This window comes from Anguilla anguilla, chromosome 17, assembly GCF_013347855.1.
Source record: "Anguilla anguilla isolate fAngAng1 chromosome 17, fAngAng1.pri, whole genome shotgun sequence".
Lineage (NCBI taxonomy): Eukaryota > Metazoa > Chordata > Actinopteri > Anguilliformes > Anguillidae > Anguilla > Anguilla anguilla.
The window spans coordinates 26,291,858-26,316,118 of record NC_049217.1 but is presented as its reverse complement, the minus strand read 5'-3'; the positions used below and the strand labels follow the sequence as shown (position 1 = coordinate 26,316,118).

The window sequence follows — 24,261 nt, the reverse complement described above, 5'->3', positions numbered from 1 at the left end:
CTGGGTCAGACTCAAGCTATAACCTAATTGTCTTATTTGCTAACGTTAGTTAACTAGATACAGCCCAGACATTCCGTTCCTTGCACCGCCAACTTAGTCATTTAAAACAAATATTGAAAAACAGTGCCTGGGCAAAAACAAACCTTTCTGTTAGATTTCGAGACTCACTCTCCGCCATTTTATGTTTTCAAATTAAACCCGCGCTCCACGTAACAACACTCCGCAACTTGCCCACCCCTTACAGTTACTGCGCAAGTACAGTCATCGTTCTAACGCACTCTGGGAATTGTAGTCCGTCTGCCTACTTCCCGTTAAGTGTCTGCGGAAAAAGCGAGTAAGCGACAAGTTTCTTAGCTCCCACGAACGTTTTTGTGTTGTATTTTAAACAAGAGGTTGACGATTCAGCAGTTGTCTACATACAAGAGTGAGTGCCACATTTTGATTATTTATTTGGCATAAGAGTGATCTTTCCAAATTTAAAAGTTGGATAGATATCTAAGTGCACAGGTAGGTAGCCGGATAGCAAGGTAAATTAACCAGCTTTCCACCCTGTTATTTCTGACTAACTGACGTCGTTAGCCAGCAAGGTCAATTTCAGTATGTATATATTTTCGTGTGTATTAAAACTGTATTCTTCATTCCAAAGCGAACCTGTAATGCTTATCAATACTGAATACTGGAAAGTTTTTTTATGGGTCAGATGCCAGCTGCCAGCTACTTTGCTTGCTAAGCAAAGACAACAATTTGCTGGCTAGAGTTAGTTAGTTTGTTTATTTAAAATAAAGTTATTTGTTTGACGGCAGGTTGCTATGGCTATATGGGTGTGAGCTGTTACGCCTTTACACGGCGAAGTATTTGTCGTAGTTGTTTTACCTATTCAAAAAGTATCAGTAAGTCAGCTGCGTAACATTATTGTGGCAGAATTCTACATTATTTCTCACTTTCTTTGCTATCCTGTTTGTGTGGTGTGGGTGTGAGTAAAATTGTTGACCCAACGGCATCATTAGGGGACAATGTTTTCATGGAGTCTGAACCACTGTGGAAGACTTAAAGAATCCATTGTATTCAGTGTGTCCACGTGAAAACAACACTCAATCTGTAGCTCCTTCCAATTAACCTGCAGTCTGACCTTGCATGCATACAGGAATTTATATTGTAAATGTGTGTGTACTCTTTATACAATGGGGTGATTGCAATACCACACTTATGTCTTAGAGGGTAGATAGCAACCAATATTTTGTAATTAAGTTGTGCCTATAAGCGCATAATTCCCATCATTATTTTGTAATTTTTATATGATGAGTGCAAATAGCCTAAATCAAATCAAATCAAATCAAATCAAATCATGCCAGGGTTATTTAATGCAAGAAAGCAGCTGGAATTGGAACTTCATGTTGAACAATTTTTTTTTATCATTCACTGTAAGAACTCAGCAGCCACATATCTTCCATTTGAAGAGTTGTGCCACTGCTTATCTTGAGTCAGGGTACTCCTTCCTCATCTCAAATTTGCATAACGCTTTCTATTAGAGAAGCCTATTCTGAATAGCCCTTTACTTCCTAGCTAATAGCGGGCCTATTTAGAGACTGACCGCTGGATTAACAGAGCATGCCTTTTATGAATGTGAGTCATATGAATAATTAATACAATTTAAGATTTTTATGAATATTAAAGAAATGATAATAATAAGAATGATGGGGTGAATGAGGTCCCGTAATGTCCAGTCTTGAGTCATTGGTATCATTTTAAGAACTAGGGGGTGAATAGGGTCCCCTAACTGCCAGCTTCTAGTGAATAATGTAAATAGTAAGATTGTGTGTCTGTCTGAAACTCTCATCACAGATGTCCCTGTATGAGCCCAACAATGCCTTGCCACCGCCCGTGTCCGCAGTGGCCTGGAGCTCCAGCAGCAGTACCTGTCCCAAGGACTTCACCCTGGTAGGTTAACTTAGCACACAAGGACTTTAGACTTTAGCTCTCTGCTCCTCCGATGCACACGCACACACATTCACCCGCAAGTGCATCCTCCGATGCACTGGTCCTCAGGAGGAGCTGCTGAAAGCGAGTGTGGCGGTGAAGCGGTTGCCGTGGTGATAATCTATCCTTCTCCTGTCTTGGTGGCAGATCAACTTGACCCTCGATGGGGCTACGGCCAACTTTGTGCGTGGCTTTGGGATGAAGTCTGGCTACTACCTCTGCTACAGCACGGTGAGTCGCAAACAGGCATGGCACCTGTGTACACACACACACACATTCATTCACAAGTGCGTGCACACACACTTACTCACACACACACCTGCGCGTGCACACACAGTTTCTTTGTTGCACACTTCTCCTCTTTGCCTTTGTGACTGTGTGTTTTGTAAAAAAAAAAAAAAAAAAAGTGGAACCTGGGGCTTGAATCTTTCCTTCCCTTCCCAGAATGCCGCGGGGGGAATGGTGGTGTCGGATATCCAGGTGATCTCTGATAAGGAGCCGATTCCTCACGGGTACTGCTTCATACCTGAGTACCTGGACTCCAGTGAGTATGAGACTAATCCCCCCAGCACTGCTACCAACCTGAGCATCACACTAAGCACCTGAACACTACACTAATCCCCCCAGCACTGCTACCAACCTGAGCATCACACTAAGCACCTGAACACTACACTAATCCCCTAAAGCACTGCTACCAACCTGAGCATCACACTAAGCACCTGAACACTACACTAATCCCCTAAAGCACTGCTACCAACCTGAACACCACACTAAGCCCCTCAGTATGATGTGCACCTGAAAACTACACTAATCCCCTCAGTATGCTTTGCACCTGAACACCACACTAATCCCCTCAGTACAGTTTGTACCTGTACCCTACACAGATCCCAGCAGTGCTACTTTAAGTCTGTGATATTTGACGTGTCTGTCCCTGTGTGTGTGTGTGTGTGTGTGTGTGTGTGTGTGTCCGTCCGTGCAGAGGCCTCCGTGTGGAAGAAGAAGCGCGTGTGTGTGCGCATCGTCCCCCTGGGCAGTGTGGACACGGCGGTGCTGGACATCAAGCTGACCGCCAAGAACAAAGTGGTGCTGCAGCACTACACCTGCCTGGGGTCAGTCGCCCTCTCTCGCACACGCGCTGAAATACGCGTGGAGGCGCACACACTGACACGCATGCAGACGCACACACACACACCCTGGTGCACGTGCGCATGCACACACGCACTCACGCACGCACGCACACACATGCACGCGTGCATACACAGACACGTGCACACAGATCGCATTATCTGTTGTGTGCCGTATTAGCTATAAGCTACATAGAATATTCTATATTTTGGTTTATTTGCTCTTTTTTGTGCTGGTTAATTGAGTTCTGGGAGCAAGTTGCATACTGTGGTGCTGTTTATGAAAGGGAACAGCCTTAAATTGTGGGTGAACCTGATTAGTGGCTGCAGTAAGCTGTGTCCCTGCACCTTTACACACACATACACACATAATGACACTGCATTTATGCGACTCTCTGACAGGGACATACACGGTTATGTTCTGTGGTGTAAGAAGGGTCACTTCTCCAGTCCCGCGCCTCAAGCCAAACCCCGCAGCGTCAGCCTGGAGCTTCGCAAGCTGTCCCTGGACCAGCCAGCCCCTCCCCCACTGCCCCTCCGGCCGAGGTAAGCCCCCCCCCCCCCCCCCCACTGCCCCTCCGGCCCAGGTAATACCCGCACCCCCCTCCCCCAAAGAAACAACGTATCATTTCCTGCTCCTTCCGTAAATACAACAAATCATTTAAACCGCCCTCTCTCTCTCCATTTCTATAGCAATGCCCCTCCACCCACTCCAGTGGGGAAGCTGAGCCGTCGTCGTAGTAACCTTGAGGCCAAAGACTCCGCTGAGGGTGTCTATGACAGCAGCAACATCTATGGAATTTCAGGTACTCTCACTGTACCCATGTTCTTGTTGTGTTGATCAGATTAACCTACAGGGTCCAAGTTAAACTACGCGGCCGTTCCCTGCACTTGGAACTGTACTTCCCTCTAGGATTTTCAACACAATTTTTCCTGGTTTTGGTTTACACTTACACTTTGTTGTACGTCGCTCTGGATGAGAGCGTCTGCCAAGTGCCTGTAATGTAATGCAATATGCTCACACCCAGGCACACACGGCTTTGATCCTTCATGTGACCCCCCCCCCCTCTCTCCTCAGCCATGGACGGGGTGCCGTTCACCCTGCACCCCCGCTTCGAGGCCACGCCCGCGCGAGCGGTAGGTTTCCCTGCGTTTCTGACGGCCTCTGTTGGAGGTCCCTCCAAACCAGGCCTAGATGTTGTGAGAGGCGGTAGGCCTGAGCAGGCCGAGCATGTGTAAATGGTAAATGGTAAATGGTAAATGGACTGCATTTATATAGCGCTTTTATCCAAAGCGCTTTACAATTGATGCCTCTTATTCGCCAGAGCAGTTAGGGGTTAGGTGTCTTGCTCAAGGACACTTCGACACGCCCAGGGCGGGGTTTGAACCGGCAACCCTCCGACTGCCAGACAATCGGTCTTACCTCCTGAGCTGTGTCGCCGTGTACTCTGTTGCGGGCTCCGTGCTCTCTGAACCAGTAAATACAATAAGTTCTGCTTCTCAGGTCTCTCTGAACGCCCTCGGCAACATCCGTATCAAATCTGTGCAGGACATTGAGAACGAGGTCAGTGCGTCTGTACACACGTGTGTTTTCATCCGTAATAATGGTTATAATCTTGATTGGTACGTTTAAGTGTGGTGTGACAGTATTGTGACAATCATGTTGTTGGTATATTGCCAGTATGGTAATGACTGACTGACTATAGTCAGTACCATCAGTGTTGTATTGATGTGCGGTCATTGGTAAATTGGTAAATGGACTGCATTTATATAGCGCTTTTATCCAAAGCGCTTTACAATTGATGCCTCTCATTCACCAGAGCAGTTAGGGGTTGGGTGTCTTGCTCAGGGACACTTCGACGCGCCCAGGGCGGGGGATCGAACCGGCAACCCTCCGACTGCCGGACAACCGCTCTTACCTCCTGAGCTGTGTCGCCCAATGTCCTATGTCAACACTGCGAGTGGTTTATTTTAACAACGCTTACCATGTGTGGTTTCTGCAGTACAACTACACCTTTGCTGTGGAAGAATCGGCCGCCAACCCAACCCGACCACGGACCGCGCTCGCCTCCTTCAACTACTAGGCAGCACGGAGTACCCCTCTCTCTACCTCCTGCACGACTTTTACAGCGCCCCAGGACGCATATCCCACGTGCCTGTCGGCACAGACACTCCTGCGTAACCGTAGCACACTGACTGACACCCAGCCTACCAGAACGCCCTTACATTTCATAGAAGGCCTTTATTTCAATCATTTCTTTGCGTGACATTTAACAGGTTTTAAAAGTTCTGGACCAAAGTTAGGGGCAAACTTCTGCCTTGTTTGTATATAGATATATAGTGCCTTGCCTCTCTATGGTACATTTCCTCTCAGTAAACGAACGAATATACATTCCTTTCTTAGATCTGAATGTTTTTTGTAAATGTAAAAATAATAAAGACTAAACCTCTGTATCTTGATCTTCTTATGTTTTCTTTCCTGTTTAACATCAAATATCCGTTTTTTTTTTTTTTTTTTTAAAGTACCAGGTTATTTTGTAAAGTATGAAATATAAAATTCAAACAAAGTAAAATGTATTAGATTCAAACTCTTTCATGTATGCACATGAACAGTTTCTCTGCCACCTGCTCCTCCTGGCTTTTGTGTGTGTGTTTTGTTATTCAAATGCTTCTAAACCGCAGCCCAGAACGTATGGTGGGCGGGGGAGCACCAGTGGCATGAATCTCAGGATCTGATCCCATGAACACACATGCGTACACACTGACAGGAGACCGCTCGTGGTAGAGTTGTGTTTTTTGGTCTTTTTTTTTTATGTCCATCAGAGTTCTGTATTTTTACAAAATGAAGAGAAGCAAACAAAAGAAACACTTATCTGTGTCCTGGGTCACAGCCCTCACGTGCGGCTTACGTCACCCCCACCCGCACGCACGCACACACACCAACACACACTCATACGCGCAGGCACACTCCCCACAATACTGCTGTCTTCTTGGCTTGCTGTTGGAGAGGAAGAGAGCTAGGGAGAGCAAGGGCAGAGGGGATGAAAGGGAAAGAAAGAAGAGGACAGGTGGAAGAGTGGAGAGGAAGATGGGGGGGGGCGATGACGGAGGTAATTGGGGAGATGCGAACACTGAAGTGTGTGCAGTACTGCTTTCAGATAAGTCTCCTTTCCCCTCCTCGTCCAGTAATTGGCCACCCTGTCCCACCCCACACAAAATCTCTCTCCACAGTCTCATCGCTAAGGGCAGCAGTTGCCCAGGGCAGCAGTTGGCATGACGACTCAGGAAGGCAGCCTCAGGGTTCCTTTTCCCAGCAGGAACTGCAGTACCCGATCCACCAGCAGAGCAGCGACAAAGTCCACCACCAGGACCTGGGCGATTACCAGCTTGAACTGAGAGAGAGGGAGAGAGAGAGAGAGAGAGACGGAGGGAAGATCGTTAGTGTTTCCATGGCGACCCTTACCGAAGCGCGGCGAAGGACGCCTGAGAGAGGCTCACCTCCGCTGGGATGTCCACGAGCGCAAACTGCTCGTTGAACTCGGGCGAGGACCCCGACAGCAGCCCCACGATGGCCAGAGCGGACAGGGCGATGCTCCACAGCAGGGGCCTGTTCTCATTCAGAGACTCCATGAAGGGGTGACCCTGAGAGGGAGTGTGGAGAGGGAGAATTTGGGGAGAAGTCGAGAATAAAGCCATTGAATTTGAGATAAACGGGCATCAGTGCCCTTGTCTAATACTGGAATGGGTGCAACAAGCATCAGTAGCTCGTGTAATAATGTAACCGGCATCAGTAGTGTGTAATAACCAGTAAGTCATGTGATAAGGAAGCAGGTGTTAGGAAGTCGTGATAATGAAGGAGGCGTCAGTAGGTCATGTGATAATGAAGGAGGAGACAGTAGGTCATGTGATAATGAAGGAGGTGTCAGTAGGTCATGTGATAATGAAGTAGGAGTCAGTAGGTCATGTGATAATGAAGCAGGTGTCAGTAAGTCACATGACAATGAAGCAGGCATCAGTACCTTGTAGTTGATGGCGAAGGTGGCCATCTGCATGGCCATAGACATGATGTACACAGTGCTGTTTATCAGGCTGGGCTCGAACTCCTTGTAAAGGTCCACAAACTGCTCAGACCTGCAGGGGGTTAACGCAGCAGGACTTGTACTTCACGCTTCTCAACATTCGACCCATCGACTGAAACAGTGTACGCGTGTACGAGAGTGAGGCAGTGTGAATGAATAAGAGTGTCTAGGTGAAAGTGTGAATGAGTATGTGTGTGAAAGTATGAATGACTGTGTGTGTGAAAGTGTGAATGACTATGTGTGTGAAAGTGTGAATGAGTGTGTGCGTGGGTAAGTGTGGAACAGTGAGTGTCGGTAAGTATGTGAATGTTTGCTAGTGACTGTTTAAGATGGTGTGTGTGTGTGTGTGTGTGTGCATGTGTACCTGGGGGGGCTCCTGGACTGTGCTCCCTTGTACAGGTAAACCAGGCTGCAGAAATGAACAGCGAACTGCAACAGCACAGTCAGCACAGTGTAGAGGTTGAAGATGTTGGGTAGGGGGCGCTCTCGAGACAAGGTCTTCAGAGGCTGGGTGGGAATGGGGAGGAGCAAAAGTGTCAAACCAAAAAACTGACCCAGGAACAGATTTAACAGACCCAAACCCTAAACCAGCCTTCAACCCCAACCCTGAGAACAGCCAGACCACTTGCCCTGGACGTGCAGGTCTAACAAGCTGAATGTTCATTACCAAAAAGCTACTCAAGGTTTACAGCTGATCACTACAATTTCAGTGACACTTTAAATACTCTCTAAAGAGAACAGCGGCCATTCTGTGGGTTTTCACAGAACAAGACCTCGGCAGCAATTACCCCCCACCTAGTATTTGAGCCCAAAGCCTTCTGGGAAACCTGAACCCCACCCCGCCCTCACCTTTGACCTGGAGATGAACAGGAAGCAGCCGGCCAGCAGCAGGCCCTGTAGTGTGGCCTGGAAGTCGCTGAACTTGACGCCCTCCAGGTAGAGCACAGACTGGCTGTAGGCCAGCACCAAGGCGTTCAGGGCCAGGATCTTAAACATCTGCAGGGTGGTGACCAGAGTGCAGCGGCCCTGCTTGATCACGTGACAGACTGCGGGGAGAGGACCAGGGTTAGCCAAACACACGTGTGTGTGTGCCTGTGTGTGTGCTTATGTGTGTGTCCGTGTGAGTGCGTACGTGTGTGTGTGTGTGTGTATGTGTGTGGTGTGTGTTACTCACTGCACTGTATGGAGGACAGCTTGGAGGTGAAGGGGGCGGCAATCGAAGCGTCTCCCAGTTTCACCACCTGAATCTGATCTTCCTCCAGCTCCCGTAACACCTGACTGATCCGCTCCTACGCAAAACACACTGTTACACACCTGACTGATCCGCTCCTACGCAAAACACACTGTTACACACCTGACTGATCCGCTCCTACAACAAAACACGGTGTTACACACCTGACTGATCCGCTCCTACACAAAACACACTGTTACACACCTGACTGATCCGCTCCTACAACAAAACACACTGTTACACACCTGACTGATCCGCTCCTACACAAAACACACTGTTACACACCTGACTGATCCGCTCCTACAACAAAACACACTGTTACACACCTGACTGATCCGCTCCTACAACAAAACACGGTGTTACACACCTGACTGATCCGCTCCTACACAAAACACACTGTTACACACCTGACTGATCCGCTCCTACAACAAAACACACTGTTACACACCTGACTGACCCGCTCCTACACAAAACACACTGTTACACACCTGACTGATCCGCTCCTACGCAAAACACACTGTTACACACCTGACTGATCCGCTCCTACAACAAAACACAGTGTTACACACCTGACTGATCCGCTCCTACAACAAAACACACTGTTACACACCTGACTGATCCGCTCCTACAACAAAACACACTGTTACACACCTGACTGATCCGCTCCTACAACAAAACACACTGTTACACACCTGACTGATCCGCTCTTACAACAAAACACACTGTTACACACCTGACTGATCCGCTCCTACAACAAAACACAATGTTACACACCTGACTGATCCGCTCCTACAACAAAACACACTGTTACACACCTGACTGATCCGCTCCTACACAAAACACACTGTTACACACCTGACTGCCCCGCTCCTACACAAAACACACTGTTACACACCTGACTGATCCGCTCCTACAACAAAACACACTGTTACACACCTGACTGCCCCGCTCCTACACAAAACACACTGTTACACACCTGACTGACCCGCTCCTACGCAAAACACACTGTTACACACCTGACTGATCCGCTCCTACACAAAACACACTGTTACACACCTGACTGATCCGCTCCTACAACAAAACACACTGTTACACACCTGACTGATCCGCTCCTACACAAAACACACTGTTACACACCTGACTGATCCGCTCCTACACAAAACACACTGTTACACACCTGACTGATCCGCTCCTACAACAAAACACAGTGTTACACACCTGACTGATCCGCTCCTACACAAAACACACTGTTACACACCTGACTTATCCGCTCCTGCAACAAAACACACTGTTACACACCTGACTTATCCGCTCCTGCAACAAAACACACTGTTACACACCTGACTGATCCGCTCCTACACAAAACACACTGTTACACACCTGACTGATCCGCTCCTACACAACACACACTGTTACACACCTGACTGACCCGCTCCTACAACAAAACACACTGTTACACACCTGACTGATCCGCTCCTACACAAAACACACTGTTACACACCTGACTGATCCGCTCCTACACAAAACACACTGTTACACACCTGACTAACCCGGGCCTACAGCACTTTTACACCCCTGACTAACCCGGTCCTACAGCACTTTTACACACCTGACTAACCTGGTCCTACAGCACTTTCACACCCCTGACTAACCCGGTCCTACAGCACTTTTACACACCTGACTAACCCGGTCCTACAGCACTTTTACACACCTGACTGACCTGCTCCTACAGCACACACACTTTTACACACCTGACTAACCCGCTCCTACAGCACTTTCACACCTGACTAACCCGGTCCTACAGCACTTTTACACACCTGACTAACCCGCTCCTACAGCACTTTCACACCTGACTAACCCGGTCCTACAGCTCATTTACACACCTGACTAACCCGGTCCTACAGCACTTTTACACACCTGACTAACCCGGTCCTACAGCGCTTTTACACCTGACTAACCCGGCCCTACAGCACTTTTACACACCTGACTAACCCGGTCCTACAGCACTTTTACACACCTGACTAACCCGGTCCTACAGCACTTTTACACAGTCCCACATTGAGTGACTTGGCCTTTGTGCCCCGCCCACCTTCTGAACGGCGAGCTGCTCCTCCCGCTGGGCCATCACCCTCTGCCTGGCGGCCCTGGAGCTCAGCTTGACCCCTGACCCCGACACGGGGGGGAGGGGCCTGCTCTCCACAGTGACCGCCTCCCTGTCCCGCACCCTCCTCTTCCTCTCTGGCATGCGCTCGGGAGCGTTGGCCAGCAAAGCCACGCCTGGGAGGGGGACGGACGGGGGGGAGAGAGAGAGAGGGAGGGAGGGGGAGAGAGAGAGATGGAGAGGGGGCACAGAGTTAGTTACTGCTTGTTTTTACAGCACTCCTACCATTTTACAGCTTATATGCTGTACATTCACATTGATTTAACATGGAGATGCTAGGATTCTCCAATCTAAGTATGCTAAGTATATATATATATATATATATATAACCTTGATTTATGCACTTGTCTTCTCGCTGTTGCTCTGGATTAGAGCGTCTGCCAAATGGCAGTAATGTAATACAATGCGATGTAATGCACACACAGCCATGTGGATTATATACAATTTGCATGTATGTAAATAAATGCTAACAGCGCTAAAATACAGTCCAATGCAACAGGACATAGCAGTGCTAAAAACAGATTTTAGGTTTAGAATCAACTGAATCTGCAGCTGATGATGTCATAGCTGATATAAGATGAACAAACTCACCAATGTGGGCATGTTTGAGCGCTCCAACGTCATTGGTCCCATCGCCACACATCAAAGTAACAAAACCAAGACCCTTCAGACTGGTGATCACAAACTCCTGCAACACAACACACAATCGCTACATAACAGCTGCCCGGCTGCCTCACAATGCTATAACGAGCACTACGCAATTTCCACACCGTGTAATGTTTAACACCTCAGCACAGGATGCAGTTAAGAACAGTGCTCTGTACAACATACAGCGACAGCATGACTACACAACTGCGCAACTAGCATACAATCACAACACAAGGGCAACAGAGCGGTCGGTGTTCGGTCACTGTCGGGGACGTCGCATTAACGCAGTGAAAGTGTTCAGCTGACCTTCTGTTTGGGGCTGACCCTGGCGAAGACCCGCACGTGGGGCAGCAGGGCGTGGAGGAGCTGGGGTTCGGAGGTCAGCCTGGTCAGCCCCTCGCCCGTCACGCACAGGTCGTAGCGATCGATCAGGCCGGACACGCTCGGCGGGGAGAGCGGCATCCGCACGCTGCCGTCTATCGACTCCCACAGCCATTCACCTGGAACAGGACACAGCACGCTGTGACACGCTAACACCACTAACACAGCACAGCACGCTGTGACACGCTAACACCACTAACACAGCACAGCACGCTGTGACACGCTAACACCACTAACACAGCACAGCACGCTGTGACACGCTAACACCACTAACACAGCACAGCACGCTGTGACACGCTAACACCACTAACACAGCACAGCACGCTGCGACACGCTAACACCACTAACACAGCACGCTGTGACACGTTAACACCACTAACACAGCACAGCACGCTGTGACACACTAACACCACTAGCACAGCACGCTGTGACACGTTAACACCACTAACACAGCACAGCACGCTGTGACACGCTAACACCACTAACACAGCACAGCACGCTGTGACACACTAACACCACTAACACAGCACAGCACGCTGTGACACGCTAACACCACTAACACAGCACAGCACGCTGTGACACGCTAACACCACTAACACAGCACAGCACGCTGTGACACGCTAACACCACTAACACAGCACAGCACGCTGTGACACGCTAACACCACTAACACAGCACAGCACGCTGTGACACGCTGACACCACTAACACAGCACAGCACGCTGCGACACGCTAACACCACTAACACAGCACGCTGTGACACGCTAACACCACTAACACAGCACAGCACGCTGCGACACGCCAACACCACTAACACAGCACAGCACGCTGTGACACGTTAACACCACTAACACAGCACAGCACGCTGCGACACGCCAACACCACTAACACAGCACAGCACGCTGTGACACGTTAACACCACTAACACAGCACAGCACGCTGCGACACGCTAACACCACTAACACAGCACGCTGTGACACTCTAACACCGCTAACTCAGCACAGCACGCTGCGACACGCCAACACCACTAACACAGCACAGCACGCTGTGACACGTTAACACCACTAACACAGCACAGCACGCTGCGACACGCTAACACCGCTAACTCAGCACAGCACGCTGTGACACGCTGACACCACTAACACAGCACAGCATGCTGCGACACGCTAACACCGCTAACTCAGCACTCTGTGACACGTTAACACCACTAGCACAGCACGCTGTGACACGCTAACACCACTAACACAGCACAGCACGCTGTGACACGCTAACACCACTAACACAGCACAGCACGCTGTGACACGCTGACACCACTAACTCAGCACAGCACGCTGTGACACGCTAACACCACTAACACAGCACGCTGTGACACGCTAACACCACTAACACAGCACAGCACGCTGTGACACGCTAACACCACTAACACAGCACAACACGCTGCGACACGCTAACACCACTAACACAGCACAGCACGCTGTGACACGCTGACACCACTAACTCAGCACAGCACGCTGTGACACGCTAACACCACTAACACAGCACAGCATGCTGTGACACGCTAACACCACTAACACAGCACAGCATGCTGTGACACGCTAACACCACTAACACAGCACAGCACGCTGTGACACGCTAACACCACTAACACAGCACGCTGTGACACGCTAACACCACTAACACAGCACAGCACGCTGTGACACGCTGACACTACTGTCAGACACTAACACGACACAGTGCTGTGACACACTGCCGTCTATCGACTCCCACAGCCATTCACCTGGAACAGGACACGCTAACGCAGTACCTCATACGCTAACGCCACTGCCAGACACTAACACAGCACAATGTGACACGCTGACGCAGTACCCCACACGCTAATGGCATGCACACACGCACAAACACACAAACGCACACGCACCCTGCGTGTGTCCGGGCTGCAGTATAAGGGTATGCTCCTTCTGGATGAAGTGCAGTTCTCTGGCCACATGACATGCGGTGAGGGGGTTATCTCCAGTTATCATCACCACCTGAGAACCAGAGTGAGGGAAGGAGGGAGAGAGGAGAGGCAGAGAGAGTGAGTAAGGGAGGGAAAGAGAAAAGACAGAGCGAGTGAGAGAGGGAGAAAAGATCTGAGTGTGTCTGAGGAAAAAGTTCTGTATGTATAATTACGCACTTGGAGAAGATGTGTTGGAGCCGTTTAGATAACTGGGTTTATGCATGTATACAGCTGTGTGGCTGTAGTGTATGTATGTGCAGTGTAGTGAGTGTGTAGTGTATGTGTATCGATTGTGTAATGACTGTGTAGTGTATGTGTAGCGGTTGTGTAGTGATTGTGTAGCGGTTGTGCAGTGGTTGTGTAGTGATTGTGTAGTGTATGTGTAGTGATTGTGTAGAGTATGTGTAGTGATTGTGTAGTGTATGTGTAGTGATTGTGTAATGATTGTGTAGCGGTTGTGTAGCGGTTGTGCAGCGTGCGGTACTCACGTGGTGCGAAGCCTCCTGTATCTCCCTGATGACCGCCTTGCTGTCGCTCTTCAGAGGGCAGGAGACGACCATGAACCCCACAAACTGTAGACCGCACTCCAGAGTCTCACGGTTCACCTCCCGCACCTGCCCCGCAACAAAGAGACCGCACACGCTCCAATCAAAACAGCAGCAACGCCACAGACTGCAGGGAGAATTAGCTTATGGTGGGTGGGTGTGGGGGGTGGGATAGTGAGAGAGTACTGTAGGTGTAGAGTACCTGTTGGTGGGGGGGGGGTAGTGAGAGAGTACTGTAGGTGTAGAGTACCTGTTGGTGGGTGTGGGGGGAGTAGTCAGAGAGTACTGTAGGAGTAGAGTACCTGTTGGTGGGGGGGGGGGGGTAGTGAGAGAGTACTGTAGGAGTAGAGTACCTGTTGGTGGGTGAGGGGGCGGGTTAGTGAGAGTACTGTAGGTGTAGAGTACCTGTTGGTGGGTGAGGGGGGAGTAGTGAGAGAGTACTGTAGGTGTAGAGTACCTGTTGGTGGGTGAGGGGGGAGTAGTGAGAGAGTACTGTAGGTGTAGAGTACCTGTTGGTGGGTGAGGTGTCCCATTTCCTTGTAGCCCAGTGCCAGCACCCTGGCCCCTTCGCGAGACATCTCTCTGTGCACTTCGTCATACGTATCAGGACACTCTGAGAACTGCAACGTGCACGCACACACACACAGACAGACACACACGCACACACACAGAGACAGACACACACACACACACACACACACACAGAGACAGACACAGACACAGACACACACACACACGCACATACACACAGAGACAGACACACACACACACACACGCGCACACACACAATGCAAGGGTTATGTGTAGGACAGTAACAGTAATGATGATGAGTGTGAGGTATGTGTAGGACAGCAGTAGTAACAGTGATGAGTGTGGGGTATGTGTAGGACAGTAACAGTAATGATGATGAGTGTGGGGTATGTGTAGGACAGCAGTAGTAACAGTGATGAGTGTGGGGTATGTGTAGGACAGTAACAGTAATGATGATGAGTGTGAGGTATGTGTAGGACAGCAGTAGTAACAGTGATGAGTGTGGGGTATGTGTAGGACAGCAGTAGTAACAGTGATGAGTGTGGGGTATGTGTAGGACAGTAATGATGATGAGTGTGGGGTATGTGTAGGACAGCAGTAGTAACAGTGATGAGTGTGGGGTATGTGTAGGACAGTAACAGTAATGATGATGAGTGTGAGGTATGTGTAGGACAGCAGTAGTAACAGTGATGAGTGTGGGGTATGTGTAGGACAGCAGTATTAACAGTGATGAGTGTGGGGTATGTGTAGGACAGTAATGATGATGAGTGTGGGGTATGTGTAGAACAGTAATAGTAATGATGATGAGTGTGGGGTATGTGTAGGACAGCAGTAGTAACAGTGATGAGTGTGGGGTATGTGTAGGACAGCAGTAGTAACAGTGCTGAGTGTGGGGTATGCGTAGGACAGTGATGGTGATGAGCGTAGGTCATGCGTAGGACAGTGATGGTGATGAGCGTAGGTCATGCGTAGGACAGTGATGATGGTGAGTGTGGGGTATGTGTAGGACAGTGATGATGATGAGCGTAGGTCATGCGTAGGACAGTGATGATGATGAGCGTAGGTCATGCGTAGGACAGTGATGATGATGAGCGTGGGGTATGTGTAGGACAGTGATGATGATGAGCGTAGGTCATGCGTAGGACAGTGATGGTGATGAGTGTGGGGTATGTGTAGGACAGTAATGATGATGCGTGTGGAGTATGTGTATGACAGTAATGATGATGAGTGTGGGGTATGTGTAGGACAGCAGTAGTAACAGTGCTGAGTGTGGGGTATGTGTAGGACAGTGATGATGATGAGCGTAGGTCATGCGTAGGACAGTGATGATGATGAGCGTAGGTCATGCGTAGGACAGTGATGGTGATGAGCGTAGGTCATGCGTAGGACAGTGATGATGGTGAGCGTAGGTCATGCGTAGTTACCATGCCCCTCAGCGTCTCTGGGGCGCCCTTCACAGTGGAGATGTAGCAGAGCTCGGTGGAGCCCAGCCGCTCGTACGAGGCCAGCACAGACATCCTCTTCAGGGCGCTGGCGAAGTGAAAGCGCTGGTGGATCTTCAGGCCCGGCGTCTTTATACTGCGAGGGAACACCTTCTCATCTGGAGCGCACATCAACACGTCATCAGTACACACCTCCTCGCCTACAGCACGCAGGCACAGGCTAGGCTACTCATCCACAAACAGAGTGTGGGTCAATGCCATTAGTGAGGGGCAGTGACGGTCAGTACCTTTAGTGAGGGTCCAGTCAGCAGCGGTTAGCATGGCCTTCTCCAGTGGGTCGCCCACCAGCTGTCCGTCATCCAGAGTGACCAGCGAATGGCAGGTGGCCACAACCCGGTGCGTCTCCACCGGAATCTCTGAGACTGGAGTCACCTCCTTCCCCTCCCTGCAGGTCCCCAGAAATGACACAAATCAGACACACACACACATTTCACATACACACACACACACATTTCACATACACAAACACACACACATTTCACATACAAACACACACATTTCACATACACACACACACATTTCACATACACAAACACACACACATTACACATACAAAAACACACACATTTCACATACACACACACACATTTCACATACACACACGCACATTTCAGATGCGCATGCGCACGCACACACACTCACACACATACATACACACAAACTTCAGACACACATATCATGCTATACCCACTTTTCCACTGGAGGGCAGTATAGGGCCATGAATTTTCAGACCTCCAACATGAAACACTGAGATGACACGAAGATCTGGGTCTCATTTCTCATTGTAAATGACCAATCAGAGTGGATCTGCAGGGTGATGCGTACCTCAGTCCGGCCACACCCCGTACCACCAGGCTGTCACTGGTCAGAGTGCCAGTCTTATCGAAGCAGCAGACCTCCACCTTTCCTGCAAAGGGGATCCGGAAAGGTTCCGTACAGAACACATCTACGGAGGGAGAGAGAAAGAAAGAGAGATCCGATCAGTCTAATGCACACTTGCCTATAAAGCGAGAACATTTTGTCAGTTAAGCATTCACTCATCTCTACTGAGCAAACAAGCAGAACATTTTTTTGCATTGGTACAATGCAAAATCAGCCCCATTTGCAATAGTAAAATACATGAGATATTGCCTATGGGCTAGCTACCTAGCTAACTGCAAGAGATAGCATGCAGTTTTGTTTTCACCATTAAGCTGATGTGCAGATAGCAACTGTTCACCTCAAAGAGACTATGAAAGATGCCTTTAAAATGGCGGTTTGGTGCCAGCGGGGTTCTGGGTAATAGTAATCACAGTCAAATGATGGCATCTTAGATTGCTGCCACGCTGGCAAACTGGCATCTTTGCAAGCACAAGTACGCGCAAGTGCAATACACACTCACACTCACTCTCACACTCTCACACTCACACACTCACACACTCACACACTCACACACTCACACACTCACACACACACACACACACACACTCACAGAGCTTGGCCAGGGCGATGAGGGAGGTGTTGACGGCCAGGGAGAGCTCTATGGGCAGCTCCGGCGGGACTACGGAGGTGAGGATGAGTGTGCACTCCAGAAAGAGCTTATACCGATTCCTACTCGCATCCCTCGTTCCTGGGAGAGAGAGGAAGTGGGTGAAGGGCAGAGAACGGAGCGGAGAGAGAGAGAGAGGGGGGGAAGATGGCAAATCTTAACAACAATATCATCAACAAATTCTACAAAGTGTGTGAAAGCATTGATCTCGGAACGATGCAGCTACCTGCTCCACCATTCACCCCCCCCCCCCCCCCCCAACCGCCCGCTCCCCCACTTACCCTCCACCCAGACGTAGACGGCCGCCGCGATGGCGAACACCAGGAGGAAGAGGATGAATATGAAGGTCTCCAGATTGTTGGCCGTCACTCTTTTCACCCCAAACAGGATGGTCCTCAGCAACTTCCCCTGGAGGAAGGGATGAACAATTTATGAGAGAGAGAGAGATAGTGACAGGGAGAACGTAAGAGAGACGGAAAGTGAGAGAGAGGGAAAGAGAGAGAATGAGAGAGGGAAAGAGAATGAGAGAGAGGGAGAGAGATGGAGAGAGAGGGAGAGAGAGGGAGAGAGAGGGAGAGAGAGGGAAAGAGAATGAGAGAGAGGGAGAGAGATGGAGAGAGAGGGAAAGAGAGAGAATGAGAGGGAAAGAGAGAGAAGGAGAGGGGGTCCTTACCTGAGATGTGTAGAATCCGGTCCTCAGCACATAGGCCACGCAGCCATTATCAACAGCTGCAGTGAAGGGGACAGTTTGAAATGGCAGTTATTATCTCTACCGGTTTGTGTGCTACAAAATATGGCATACTTATACATGTCATATTTCATATTGCATATTGCAGACAGACAGTGGGAGTGAGGTGTACTTAGAAAGACATAGAGACACAGACAGACAGTGAGGTGTGCTCTGACTGAGATACAGACAGACAGGGAGGTGTACTCTGACTGAGACACAGACAGACAGTGAGGTGTGCTCTGACTGAGATACAGACAGACAGGGAGGTGTACTCTGACTGAGACACAGACAGACAGTGAGGTGTACTCTGACTGAAATACAGACAGACAGGGAGGTGTACTCTGACTGAGATACAGACAGACAGGGAGGTGTACTCTGACTGAGATACAGACAGATGTACTCTCAGACAGACAGGGGGGTGTAATGTACTGACGTTTAAGGCCAGCACTGGCCCGGAGGGGGGGGCTGTGCTGGACCACCTTGGTCCCCCCTGAGATGATGTGAAGCCGGGAGTCAGCCTGCAGGTCCAAGACTCTCTCTGGGTCCAGATCTTCCACTGGCTCCTGGTGAGCAGGCAGGCAGACAGACAGACAGACAGACAGACAGGCAGACAGGCAGACAGGCAGACAGGCAGACAGACAGGCAGACAGACAGGCAGACAGGCAGACAGGCAGTGAGTCAGAGATACGCTGGCAGACTGAACACAGCAGCAGGAATCAATGTCCCTGGTTTACATAAACATTCCTGATGCTCAGATAAACCAGGATATTTAAATAGGAGCGTTCATGATCTTGATAAATGACAATGAATTTGGGACATCCAAAAAGGAATTAATTTGCATCGTAAAACTGGAAAAATTAATTGCTTTAGTTTCTGAAAGGGACAAATCAGCACATGAACATTTCAAGCACTCGGTCCACTGAGCCCGTCTCCACCTGCAATTTATCCATTTAAAACAGAAACTTTCTTAAGCACTGGCACTGAGAGGTGCAGAGTGTTCTGTAGTGTGTGCGTGGTGTTGAGTGTTCTGTAGTGTGGAGGTTGTGTTGAATGTTCTGTAGTGTGGAGGTTGTGTTGAGTGTTCTGTAATTCGTAAGTGTTGTGAGTATGTTCTGTAGTTTGTAGGTTGTGTTGAGTGTTCTGCAGTTCGTAAGTGTTGTGAGTATGTACTGTAGTGTGTGGGTTGTGTTGAGTGTTCTGTAGTGTGGAGGTTGTGTTGGTTGTTCTGTAGTGCGCAAGTGTTGTGAGTATGTTCTGTAGTGTGTGGGTTGTATTGAGTGTTCTGTAGTGTGTAGGTTGTGTTGAGTGTTCTGTAATGCGTAGGTTGTGTTGAGTGTTCTGTAGTACGTAGGTCGTGTTGAATGTTCTGTAGTGTGTGGGTTGTACTGAGTGTTCTGTAGTGTGTAGTTTGTGTTGAATGTTCTGTAGTGTGTAGGTTGTGTTGAGTGTTGTGCAGGTGTACACGCAGCATCAAAGTTTCAGTCTGACCTTCATCTGTGGAACAGACTCTCCGGTCAGCATAGCCTCATCCACGATGCAACGGCCTCTGAGCAGCAGCACATCACACGGAACCAAGTTCTCCTGGGGAGAGCGTCCTGGGGGAAGACAAATATCAGCGTGCATGCTAACAGAAGCAGAGAGAAGCACAGAGCTGCAGTAGTTGGATGTACACACATAGACACAGACTGTCCTAAGTCTCAGTGTTATTACAAGTATGCCATGGGCCAGGTAGGAACCTTACCTACAGATACAATGTCCCCGGGTACCAGTTCGTCGCTGGACACTGGCCTCCACTTCCTGTTCCTGTACACCTGTTAGCAAACACAGCCAAGCTCATTCTCATATCTTCCTACATAATCCATGAGTTCACAGGTTTTTAACACAGATCTATGGATGTTTCACATTGCAAGTTCATAGACTTTAGTATTTCATAGACATAGTATTTCCACAAAGAACACCTCCATGAAACACACTGCCATAATATACAATTTTAATATTACCTAGTGTACATTCGAGTGAAATAATTGCTTAGTTGAAAATCTTACACTGAAAGTACAAAAAGGCTGAATAACATAATGACAGCCAACTAGCTGCATAATCAGCCACTCTGAGGCTGACTAGTTGCATAATCAGCCACTCTGAGGCTGACTAGCTGCATAATCAGGCACTCTGAGGCTGACTAGCTACATAATCAGCCACTCTGAGGCTGACCAGCTACATAATCTGCCACTCTGAGACTGACTAGCCACACAATCAGCCACTCTGAGGCTGACCAGCTACACAATCAGCCACTCTGAGGCTGACTAGCAGCACAATCAGGCACTCTGAGGCTGACTAGCTAGATAACCAGCCACTCTGAAGCTGACCAGCTACATAATCAGCCACTCTGAGGCTGACTAGCTGCACAATCAGCCACTCTGAGGTTGACCCAGGGGAGACTGCAGTGAACGCGGTTTCAGCGTGCACAGGGCGCGTTGCGGTTGCAGTACCTGGATCATGTACGGTTTGTTCCCCATCCTGCGGATTTCAGACATGTTCCTCATCTGCTGCTGCACCAGGGATGCTTCAAACGCCACCAGCATGAAGAGCGTGAACACACTGTAGTACCAGTACTCATCCAGACACCACAGGCCCACGCAGAACACCTGCACAAACACAGAATCAGAGCTCATACACGGGCCCACACAGAACGCCTGCACAAACACAGAATCAGAGCTCATACACGGGCCCACGCAGAACACCTGCACAAACACAGAATCAGTGCTCATCCAAACACCGCATCCCGACACACAACACCAGCCGAAACAGAAAAACAGCACTTATACCAAACACACACACCATCTAAAGAACACCTACACAGGGCTCACAGAGAGACTGAGAGAGGAGGAGTGACTGTGCCGGCAGGGATTGGGGGTAATCATAGTTAAATGATGGCATCTCAGGCATGCAGGAAAACCGGCATCTTTACACACACACACGCACACACACCACGCACCCACACGAACACACACGAACACACACGTACACACACGTACACACACACACGCACACATACACATAGACACATGCACACACACCACACACACACACACGCACACACACACATGCACACACACACACAGACACATGCACACACACACACACAGACACACATGCACACACACACACACACACACACACACATGCACACACACACACACACAACACACCTGGAATACGAAGAAGGGGGCGGTGGCCCTCTCCTTAAAGAGCTCCAGGAAGTCAGGGACCATCATCTCGGCACGGTTGGTGCCGTAGCGCTTCTCTGCGGCCCGTAGCTCCGCCTCCTCCTGGTAGCCCCGCCAGCTCTGGAAGAAGCCCATTGGCTGGCTGACCGGGAAGGCCACCGGCAGAAAGCACTTCCGCTCGCCGGCATCGAACACGTAGCAGATCTTCTGGAACTCGAAGGAGAGGACCGTGGAGCTGTCCTCGTTCTGGTGGAGGAGAGAGAGCAGGGGAGAGAACGTGGGAGAGAGGGAAGGATCTGGGGTGTCATCGTTGCTGTGTGCACGGTCGAGCAAGAAGCACCGCGGGTGTAGCAGGCTTTGAGATTGGCGATGATGTCATGCGCTTACCTTGTCTCTCTGTAGAGGCACCAGCTCAGCAGAGCCATTGTTGGGAGTGGGGATCACCTTTGCCAATGTGGCCTTGTCTGGATCCGACTCCTATACACCCACACACACACACACACACACACACACAGTTCTCACTGTTTACTGTAGACAACCTCCTGTAATAATGATGACCGTTCATAAACCACATTTGAGATTAATGGGGTCAAGCTTAAAGTCAACAGTCAGACACTTTAACACAGAAGCAGTACATGTTGTTGTGTCAGCGCAAAACAGCAGTAAAAATCCAGAAAAAGCTAAATATTTCTCCCAGAACACTGATGCTGGCCGGCACCTGCTACCTCTGCACAGCAAACACAGCTATCTGAGCAAATCACCTCAACACCAACTCCACAGCAGTTCAGCTCCTATTCCACACTCCACAAAAGTTCAGCTCCTGTTTCCAACTCCTGTTCCCTACTCCACAGCAGTTCAGCTCCTATTCCACACTCCACAAAAGTTCAGCTCCTGTTCCCTACCCCACAGAACTTCAGCTCCTGTTCCCTACTCCACAGATCTTCAGCTCCTGTTCCCTACTACACAGAACTTCAGCTCCTGTTCCCTACTACACAGAACTTCAGCTCCTGTTCCCTACTACACAGAACTTCAGTTCTTGTTCCCTACTCCACAGATCTTCAGCTGATTTGTGCTCCTCATCTTTTAAAAAGGAGCAAATGCTAAATCTATTCTCCTGCTCAAATTCATCAGTGGTACAGAGTATTCACATTGAATTTGGTGTACGATGACATTTTATTTTACAATTGTTACTTGAACATGGCTATTCAAAAATATTAACCTTTCAGTCAAACTCTATTTTTTAGAAAACTGTGTACGACCGGTTACAATATTGCTTCTTTTTATCCTCATCTGACAGTTGTTGTCAACGACAGGTTTTATGCTGATTAACCGCATTTTACCTTTGGTGCTGTGCTGAACTGTCCACTGCACCTGTATTTCAGTCCTTTTATTTGTTCTACTAGACACAATGCTCTGTAAGTCACCCTGTTTCATGCTGTACAACTAATATACTGCTACCAATACTATTAATAATTACAATAATGATGAGAATTATGACAACGGTAACAATCACAACAACAAAACGGTGTGAATGATATTTGAGAAATATCCACATATGGCTGAAACTAAGATTCACCTACAGAAACGTTATATGACCTGGAGCAGACAGAAGTCCGCCAGACAGCTCCCAAAAGTTAAATATTTCAGCCATACCTTAGTACAGGTGAGCCAGCAGTGTGCATGCACGGACCAATAGCCGGACAGTGCCGTGAGCACGTGCACGATCCCGATGGCGGCGAGAGCGAGCAGGCCGGCCTCCGGGTACTCTGTGGCTCCGTATACTCCAAGCCACACATACAGCCACCCCGGGTAAAGCAGCACCAGGAACGGAAGGATCGTGCCGTGCAGCAGTTTGGGCCTCCGTCGGTAGAGCGACACTGAGCTGACGAGCTCGTCGCCGGCACCGTTGTCCTGGCTGTGGTTCACAGCTGGGGCCGTTGGCAGCTCCTGCGACCCCCGAACCCCGTCCGCAGCCATGTTGTCCAGCTTTTTTACGTCGTTCATTCTAGCTTGTCCCTTTCTCACTCGGCCTCCCTACTCTCCGCCTCCCCCTGGCAAGCGGTATGGGTGAAGAGACCCTTTCACACAATCTTCCGTTCCGGCGTCCAGAGAAATCTCTTCACACACAGCAGCTTCCGCGTACGCAAGCACGCAGAATTCAACTAAAACGTCAACGTACCGTATCCATTTCCTTTTGCTGACGTATGATGCCAGGCCAGGGGGCTTCCGGTCGAAAAAAAGAACCGCTAAACTGTTACCATGACAACCGAAGAGACAAAATACTATATTTCACAATTTTCAGAACTGCGACATTCGTTACTGTAAATCCACAATGCATTTTCATTCATTAGTTAGCTATTTCTCTGTAGACACACATGGAGCTTATACTCAAGGACAGATACCATTCGCTAATATATTAGGTAGCTATACTACATGCCTATTTGCTATTACATGCATGATAGTAAATGTACCAATAGTCCATGATGAAGTGAGATAAATAACAAGATATAACTTGCAAATAAAATAAACACAACACAGTTAACGATCAAGTTAGTCACACCTTTGACTACCACAGCTACGTTTTCTGCGACCAGGAAGTGTT

The 24,261-nt window shown here is 49.2% G+C and overlaps 3 protein-coding genes across 5 annotated transcripts in view; 1 reads left to right on the top strand and 2 right to left on the bottom strand.

Moving 5' to 3' along the window:
• Positions 1 to 231, bottom strand: part of LOC118216429 (putative mediator of RNA polymerase II transcription subunit 26) — a 6,574-nt gene extending 6,343 nt beyond the window's left edge. For all 3 annotated transcript variants that reach the window (XM_035397576.1, XM_035397577.1, XM_035397578.1), the window contains exon 1: positions 144 to 231. In XM_035397576.1, the coding sequence (XP_035253467.1) occupies positions 144 to 178 (35 nt within the window). In that variant the 5' untranslated portion in view covers positions 179 to 231. The remainder of the gene's footprint in view (positions 1 to 143) is intronic.
• Positions 232 to 285: 54 nt separating this feature from the next.
• Positions 286 to 5,555, top strand: LOC118216454 (multivesicular body subunit 12A-like). The gene is made up of 10 exons (XM_035397619.1): positions 286 to 424; positions 1,843 to 1,938; positions 2,125 to 2,208; positions 2,422 to 2,521; positions 2,957 to 3,086; positions 3,504 to 3,647; positions 3,795 to 3,907; positions 4,180 to 4,238; positions 4,606 to 4,665; positions 5,105 to 5,555. Exons 2-10 carry the CDS (start codon positions 1,843 to 1,845, stop codon positions 5,183 to 5,185), a joined length of 867 nt encoding a protein of 288 aa, XP_035253510.1. The 5' UTR covers positions 286 to 424; the 3' UTR covers positions 5,186 to 5,555.
• atp13a1 (ATPase 13A1) lies at positions 5,327 to 24,261 on the bottom strand. Its single transcript, XM_035397566.1, has 25 exons — positions 23,313 to 24,261; positions 22,047 to 22,136; positions 21,642 to 21,905; positions 20,922 to 21,077; positions 20,174 to 20,243; positions 19,921 to 20,027; positions 18,866 to 18,995; positions 18,376 to 18,431; positions 17,984 to 18,110; positions 17,646 to 17,783; positions 17,000 to 17,120; positions 16,402 to 16,559; positions 16,097 to 16,272; positions 14,651 to 14,761; positions 14,085 to 14,210; positions 13,519 to 13,627; positions 11,527 to 11,720; positions 11,164 to 11,260; positions 10,501 to 10,688; positions 8,355 to 8,469; positions 8,030 to 8,226; positions 7,545 to 7,687; positions 7,121 to 7,232; positions 6,600 to 6,743; positions 5,327 to 6,493 (listed from the first exon to the last, which is right to left on the bottom strand). Exons 1-25 carry the CDS (start codon positions 23,661 to 23,663, stop codon positions 6,383 to 6,385), a joined length of 3,591 nt encoding a protein of 1,196 aa, XP_035253457.1. The 5' UTR covers positions 23,664 to 24,261; the 3' UTR covers positions 5,327 to 6,382.

Bases quoted from the DNA above. Each gene is read 5' to 3' on its own strand.
- LOC118216454 (XM_035397619.1), top strand. From the start codon at position 1,843: ATGTCCCTGTATGAGCCCAACAATGCCTTGCCACCGCCCGTGTCCGCA. The intron at 2,522-2,956 runs GTGAGTATGAGA...CCGTCCGTGCAG, and splicing joins ACCTGAGTACCTGGACTCCA to AGGCCTCCGTGTGGAAGAAG. The intron at 4,666-5,104 runs GTCAGTGCGTCT...TGGTTTCTGCAG, and splicing joins TGCAGGACATTGAGAACGAG to TACAACTACACCTTTGCTGT.
- atp13a1 (XM_035397566.1), bottom strand. From the start codon at position 23,663: ATGAACGACGTAAAAAAGCTGGACAACATGGCTGCGGACGGGGTTCGG. The intron at 6,744-7,120 runs GTACTGATGCCT...ACTCCCTCTCAG, and splicing joins CCTTCGCCATCAACTACAAG to GGTCACCCCTTCATGGAGTC. The intron at 6,494-6,599 runs GTGAGCCTCTCT...CCTCTCTCTCAG, and splicing joins TCGTGGACATCCCAGCGGAG to TTCAAGCTGGTAATCGCCCA.